General features: G+C 50.7%; 1 protein-coding gene across 1 annotated transcript; it reads right to left on the minus strand.

Annotated features, from left to right (window-relative positions):
- Positions 1–2,654: 2,654 nt before the first annotated feature.
- LOC125523363 (uncharacterized protein At1g66480-like) lies at positions 2,655–6,284 on the minus strand. Its single transcript, XM_048688408.1, has 2 exons — positions 5,319–6,284; positions 2,655–3,148 (listed from the first exon to the last, which is right to left on the minus strand). The coding sequence occupies exons 1-2, from the start codon at positions 6,126–6,128 to the stop codon at positions 3,104–3,106; spliced, it is 855 nt and encodes a 284-aa protein (XP_048544365.1). The 5' UTR covers positions 6,129–6,284; the 3' UTR covers positions 2,655–3,103.
- Between the last annotated feature and the right edge of the window lie 1,669 nt (positions 6,285–7,953).

Raw genomic sequence — 7,953 nt, forward strand, 5'->3', positions numbered from 1 at the left:
ACAAAGCATAGCATGCACGGATCAACTACAACATCCTCGGCAAAATCGCTAACAAGTAGACAATCTGCCCAGATTCACGAAATACAAAAGTAGATGTCGATGGACTCAAACTAGGGTGCTCCATAATTGCAAACAAAGACATGGATGGATAGAGCACTTACAAGATTAACAAAACATCCTTACTGATCATCCTCAAAAGAGGCACGGATCACTTAGGAAACAATATGAACATATGGCCATATGAGATAAACAGGTCAAGGACAGTGGAAATGCTAAGTCCCTGAAATCAGCATTACCAAGTGCCTCACTTTGCAAGCTTGTGCTAGTCACCACACACATCACAAAAATACATGGGTTGCACCTCTGGAAAGATGGCAAAACCCTTAACAAAACATATGTAGGCTCATGGGCATATCATGCACACAATAATCATGGGCAAAAATGACAAATATCTAAATGGATCAGCAGATCTGACAATTATCTCAAGTAGCACTCTTCTAACAGCATTTCGGGCATCAAGATGAACTCAAATGAAAATGATGCAATGGAATGAAATGATGTACTCTCTGAGACGAACATTTTGATATGCTATATGCCCAAAACGTACTCTCTGAGACGAACATGGGTATATGAACTAGGGTTTCAAGAGAAAGTCAACCGAGATTTCGGATCTCAGATCTGCACGCTTCCTGAGGTCGCCGGAGTTGTTCGCCGGAGAAGAAGCCGAGGTGGCCGGACTTGCCGAGGTTCGCCGGAGAACGGTGGGTCTCGCCGGGATCTTGAGGAGAAGGACGGGGGCGGCCGGATCCGGTCGCCGGGGCGCGGCTCCCGCGGCGGCGAACGGCGGAGGCGCGGGCGGAGCGGCGGCGGGCTCCGGCGCGCTGAGCGGCAGACGACGATGGCGGCGGTGGCCGGCGAAGGAGAGGCGGGCGGCTCTCGGGCGCGGGTGAGGGAGCCGGGCGACGGGCGAGGCAACGGGCCTCGGGGGCCCCTCCTGGGCCTCCCGGGCCGGTGATGTGGGGCTGCCGGCGGGCGAGTGGCGCGGCGCCACGTGGCAGCGGCGGGCGGATCGGACGTATCCGGCGCCGTCCGGACGTGTCCGGCGGCGGCGGATCTAAAATTTTTAGGGTTTCGGGGGAGGAGACCCGGGATTTGGAAAGGGGGGTCTTTATATAGACATAGAGGGAGTTAGAGAGTCCAAATGAGGTGCGGTTTTCGGCCACGCGATCGTGATCGAACACTCTAGATGATGGAGAGGGTTTTGGTGGGTTTTGGGCCAAATTGGAGGGGTGTTGGGCTGCAGCACACACGAGGCCTTTTCGGTCCCTCGGTTAACCGTTGGAGCATCAAACAGAATCCAAATGGTACGAAACTTGACAGGCGGTCTACCGGTAGTAAACCAAGGCCGCTTGGCAAGTCTCGGTCTAATCCGGAAATGTTCAATCCCCACACATGAAAGAAAGGTAGAAATGACCACCGGAGGAGAACGAAGCGCCGGAATGCAAAACGGACAACGGGGAAAATGCTCGAATGCATGAGATGAACACGTATGCAAATGCAATGCATATGATGACATGATATAAGATGCATGACAACGATAACAACACACAGAGACAAAAACCCGAACCCGAGAAAATAAAATAACTTAAGGTCGGAAACGGCAAGAGTTGGATTACATATTGGGAAAGTCATATCCGGGGTGTTACAAGCGGTCATGGTTCAGGGTGCATGTGCGCTCTGGCTCGCGAGGAATAATGCACGCGATGGGCAGCGGATTGAGGAGGCAGATATGATAGCAAAAAGAGTCTTCCATCTTATGGGCGAGTGGCAATCGATACATGGCCGAAAAAGCAAGCAAAACACACTGGCGGTGAAGGAGAAATGGAGGCCCCCGGAGGAGGGGTGGGTGAAGGTAAACGTCGACGGAGCCACATCGAAAGGGGGGACAGCGGTGGAGCCGGGCTGGTATTTCGGAACCATGATGGTGCTTTCTTGGGAGGCCTTTGCCATGTCCTTCCACTAAGAAGTGACCCCGCAAGGACTGAACTCCTGGCGTGCAGAAGGGCCGCACAGGTGGCTGAGGAGCGGAACATTGCCAACCTACATATCGAGATAGACTGCAAGGAGATCCTATGTAAACTACAAGGCACGCAAAGGGACTTCTCACCGCTAGGGCCTGTGGTGGAGGAGGTCAAGCGTCTGCTGGCCTCGAGGGAGAGCCGGAAGATTTCGTGGGTTAGGCGTGATGCTAATAAAGCTGCCCACTTGTTAGCTAGGGAAGCAGTTTCAACTAAGTTAAGCAAGGTGTGGCTGCATGTGTCCCCAGATTTTATTGTACAGACTATTTCGGACGAAATCCCCGTGTGGGGTGCTTAAATAAAGGTGCGATTGAATTTTTTTTTAAAAAGATGCATGATGTTGTGGCTGAAATATCAAAAATATGCGTTTTCTTGAACCGTGGAAAATATTCATCTCTCATTCCGTTCGTCTCTCACTAAAAATGCGTCGAAAAGGACCCTTTGTTTCGGTTTTTTCCTCCGCGATTGTATCATCCACGAATGTATATTGCTTCTAAGTAATCAATAAAGCTCATGATTAGCAAAAGAAGGACCCTAACCGGGCGCGTCTTCCTTGTGTCCACATCGAATCAAACAATCACTTAAATTACATCCATTATTATTCGTCTTGAACCAAGTATGTATTTACAAAAAAAAAAAAAAAAAGATGACCGGACGGCACGCGACGTGCGAAAGCCGAATGCAACAAGGTTGGGAGACGACCCGACGCCGTCGACAACGCAGGGCGGGTCCGATCTCCAACGTCACGCACAGGATCATATGTGTGTAAGTTTATACGTAGAGGTCCATATACATCTCCCCTAAGCTAACTACTGAGAGCACCACAGCTCGCAGCAATGTTATCGCAGGCCGAGGCTAAAAAGGTAAACAAGAGAGGAAAACGACGCTCCATGCCGTATGAAGAAGAAGAAGGAGAAGAGAAGAAGCGGGCGAGGCGCGAGGCAGGAAACCGTCGGCGGCCTCTCGTCCCCAGCTCCGGCAATCTGTGGTCGATGGATCTATCACTTCAGGTGGACGAGAAGCCATCATGCTATGATCTCATCCGGCAAGGCCAGGAACCGCGTTCGCTTCTGAAACACCACAGAAACAAAAATCACAGGAGAAGATGTCAGCAAAAGCGACGGGTAATTGGTGTCAACCAATTGCTGATCTGTTCACGCATCAGGGGACGACAACGATAGGCCGAGATTTGCTAGATCAGAACATCAGGTACATGAAAAAGTACATGCCGAGGCCAACAATGATTTACTTGTGAAAAGAAATGACAGAAAAGTCCTAATGAAAGGTTCTGCCGATGTAATATCCCTTATCTCCGAGAGAGAAAAACTGGCGCAGGTAGAAAGCGATTGCTAAATGGTGTCATGGTGACGAGATTAACTTCAAAGAGATAGTTACCCGCAAAAACAAAGAACTTCAAAGAGATAGTTCCCCTGGAAACAGCTTCAATGAGATAGTATCATGCCACCATCTAACCGTCGCCTGCTGCTGCCTAAACTACTTTAACGGTTAGGATTTGCTGGTTTGACTTTAGGTGCTCAACACTAAATTAATTTAACCAGTAAGTTGACAGTACATTAGTGACGGTGACCGGAAAGAATCAGCCCAAAGGTACACTAATGGGTATAAACCGGATCGAGCAACTTGTCTCGTTATGATCCCTGAAAATTTCTCTCTCGCTCTGGACACCTGGTCAGAGATGCGACTCTCGGCCTGTTTCTTCTGCTACCGTGGAATAATAATTCAGGTACGAGCAGTTTTAACATGGTCCCTTTTACCCCCGCTTTTCACATGAGAGGTAAGAGTATAAAATAGATCTGAGCCATTGATCTCATTAATTAATGGTCTGATTAACTCTTACCTTCTTATCTCACATGTAAAAAGAGAAGGTAAGAAGGATCATGCTAAAATTTGCCTTCAGGTACTTCTAATGTTTTGAAATGGCCATTTAAGATCATCTCGGGTACGCAGACATAGACTTTCCACAGATCAGACTGTAGATCAGTTCTAGTAGCTATTAGAAATGTGGAAGGAACGTCAGAATGGCTGCTATGCTGAATCCGCAGACTAAAGACTATCCATACTACGAAACGCGACAGTTTTAGGTTGAAGATTGAACAGGGCTATTGCTGACTTGCTGTGCTAAAATATCTGTTGACAACGTCGAAGGTTCAGAGAGCTCGTTCTGAAACTTCAGCACGCGAACTATTTTCCAAGGTAGATCTATGACTGCTACAGCTATGTTTCATCCGCAGCCAGAAACTAAGAATTGTCTCGTGTCTCCAGATATTCAAGTAGGAGTATGACAAGCAACTGTATTTTGCATCATCACTCAACCAGTCCTATCCTAGAATTGATCGCCAACAAATAACTACCGTAGTAACGTGTCCTGAAAAACCTCAAAACACGCTATTCAATACTTAAGACACATCTGCATCGGCCGAGAATACTGGTCACACCATTAACAGCTCCCAATCGTTCCCCATTGCATACGCAGGGATCCCATGGCGTATCAGTATTTGATGCTTTGACTTTTCACAGTCCATAACAAAGATATAGGCATGCTGCTAGAGATGCTCCTCTGGCTTGTTTACATATTCCTAGACAAACCGCGTGAAAGAGAGAAATATTTGCATGCTATGTTTAGCATACAAAAACGTCTTATATTTTGAAACAGAGACAGTGTGAATTAGTCGAAGCTAATTTTCATAGGAAACTTTATTGGATAATAAACGGTGAGGACCATTTATCCGCTTTACATAAACTATATACATTCTTAATTTATTATTTTATAATTTGTGTTGGTCAAAGAAACAATGTTGTAATACATTTTTTGGGGTGAAAGTTTCCACATTATTTGTTTGACCGGGCAATGAGATACTAACATTTATCCTGAATTTATTTTAAGATTTCCGGCGATGCGCGTTTAGTGGGAAGAGATGTTCTCGTTGGCTACGAGGCGTCAACGATGACTTTGTAAAATCTCAAGATGATATATCGGCTTAGTCTCTCGGAGGTGCTCATAGGGATAGGGTGTGTGTTCATAGAGGATGAGTGTTAGCGCGTTTCTATGAACGCTTGCGTCTGTACTGTGTTAAAAAAACATTTTGTTTTCCTTTCACACGAAACTTTTTTTGAAGTGCAGATGAGCGAAAAGCAATACAAAAGGACTAATCTATACAGTGATTTGATTCAGACCATAATAACTTTGAATAAAAAACTTTGAAAGAAGCAGTGCATTACCTCCTTCCGGCTGGCCTTGACGTCCGCTGATGCATACTCCGGCGTGCGGGGTAAAGCGGGCCACCTATCCGGCGTCTTCGCCGTCTCTACGCCCCTCTCCGGCGTCGTCGGCATCATGAACCTGGCACCCCACTCGGGCGTGACGGCGAACCTGGGACTCCGCTCTGGGGTTTGCGCGAACCTGCCGGCGCCCCAGTCCGGCGTCGGCACGAACCGCGGGCTCCGCTCTGGCGTCTGCGCGAACCCACCAGTGCCCCAGTCCGCCGTCGGCAGGAACCGCGGGCTCCGCTCCGGCGTCACAGCGCCGTTGGCGGCGCAGAGCTGCATGATCTTAGCGGCCGCCTCGGCGGCGTCCCGGCTCTCGCCCATAAGCTTGGCGACCTGCGCCTTGGGCAGGCGCATCCTGAGCTGGACCGGCCCGCCCTCGGAGGCGGTGGACATCGGGGAGGCCGGCGCGGTGCCCGAGGTCGGGAAGGTGAGGTCGGAGGTGGAGCGGCGCGTGAGCATGAGCGACTCGAGCCTCTCGCGCGCGCCGACGTGGAGCGCGCCGGACCAGGCGCGGCGCGGGGGCACGGTGGGGCGGGGCAGCGCGACGAGGAAGTAGAGCCGGCCCGGGCGGAGCAGCGCGTCCTGCTCGAGCGGGCGCGCGCGGACGCCGAGCAGCTTGACCTGCTCCGACTCGAGCAGCTGGAAGCCCGGGTGGTCGCGCAGCACGGCGCCCGCGTACGCCGGCGGCTTCACCCTGAAGGCGGTGCCGTCCAGCTGCATCACCTTGGCGCCCTTGCGCCGGCCGCCGATGCTGTTGCCCATTGCCTGCCGGCTGCCGCTCCTTGCTCCCACGCTGCGCTCTCCTCCCGGCGGCGGCTGCGTTTTCTCTTGTCTTTGGCCGCCCCCTCTCCTCTTCGCTGATGGTGCGTGGGTTCGGTTCGCGTGGTTCTTTGCGGTGATTGTGCGTGTGGGGTGTGCGAGTTTAAAACGGGCGAGCGAAAAAGGGGCAGACAGGTTTGGGAGTCAAAGGTTCACGCGAGTATTGAGCTTGACGTAGACTGGAATTATACTGTATTATTTTATTTTTTGCGGGAATACAGTATTATTTTCTACAAAGCTTAGCTAGCCCCCCACTACACTGAAAGTGGAAGGCAGGAGGTTAAAGTCGGTTCTACTGCATGCATGTCTAACTAACTAGAGTATGAGTAAGGATGAAAACACGTTTTTGACCGTCCAATTAATTAAGCTCGCATTTCCAGATTCAGAAGCAAAACGCAGAACTAATCGTGATCTTACTACTAGTAACTTTTTAAGCGTACTTGTCTGAACACTTAGGTTATTTTAGGGTGGCAAAGGGTAGGTTCGCTTCGGCTGTGCAGAACCGAGGAAGCATGCTGCAGGCGTAAAATTTAAACTAGATATACTCCGTACTTGTGCAAAACTGACTTGGTACCTAATTTGGTGGGAGGAAATAAGCCAGAGCCTTCAATTACCGCGAGCAGCGTTTGTGGCACAGCTTCTTCTCTCTCAGCATCAGATCACGTTATATTTACCGTGCTAGCAAACGCAACGAGCTCGGCCAGTCGAAGAGCTCGCCGAAACCGGCCGCCCGCCGTGTCATCTCGTGGCCAACTTTGCATGTGCCGTTCCTCCATTTTTAAACCCCTTGACGTTGATCTTGCACCTGCAGCCATTAACCTCCATTTGTATTTGTAGTAAGTGGGTTCGTACGTGGCCTGGTCTCTCCGTTCTCGAAGCCATGGCACTGCAGCGACAACAGCGCGGGTGCCGTACCGCCGGATTCGCCACGGCGGACGGCCCGGATCCAGATGGTGCATCCTTCACGGCACAGAGCGGTCCTCCTTTTTGCGCCCGTCACGGACCGAGGAATGTCCGCCGGCGGCGGCGGCGGCGAGGTCAAGCGCGCCCATGCATCGTATTAATGCTCTGCAAATCCGTTTCGCGGGATCGGGTGCCGGGAGGAGTCCGGCGATCCACGGCAACCGTACGTCGTGTCGCGTTGCGCATCTGCATGCAGACGGCCGTTGTCGTCTGTGGGACTGTAGCTCGGGTTTGCCCTTCCGCTCAAGGCGAACGAGGCCAAAGCACATGCTCATGTCCTGTCCTCCTTGTGTGCACGTTTGAATCGGCCGAGCTTCCGTCGTGAAATACGTGACGTGGTCGTTTTCCCACACTGTTAGATGTTCTACGCGCCCAGTGGGTCAATTTTCTACAGTGTTGAGGATCTGCAAAATGAACAGTTACAGATTAATTACCTGGAAAATTTTGCAGCTGTATGAATATTTTTCTTGTAAAAGATGCTACGGCGACCAAGAAAAAAAATCATGCATGGCACTGCGAAATGAGCTCACGGTACTGTGTGCTGCTAACCAGTCGTACTGTAGCTCGTTAGACTAGCAAACCATGTTGACACTGTACGCTAACCCTGGACCGATCTAGGCAGCGACGAAGAACGAGTCTCTCTCTTGCCACCAAGTGTGCCACGAGACTCATGACCTACCAATCCACATACACCAGGTGCAAACGTAGACCACGTGTGTTCCTTTTCCTCTCTGTGTACCTTCCCAGGATCCTGACTCAGCGTCCTACGTGACATGTGCTCGATCGTCACGACGCACCTTCCGTC

Source organism: Triticum urartu, chromosome 7 (genome assembly GCF_003073215.2).
Source record: "Triticum urartu cultivar G1812 chromosome 7, Tu2.1, whole genome shotgun sequence".
Classification (NCBI taxonomy): domain Eukaryota; kingdom Viridiplantae; phylum Streptophyta; class Magnoliopsida; order Poales; family Poaceae; genus Triticum; species Triticum urartu.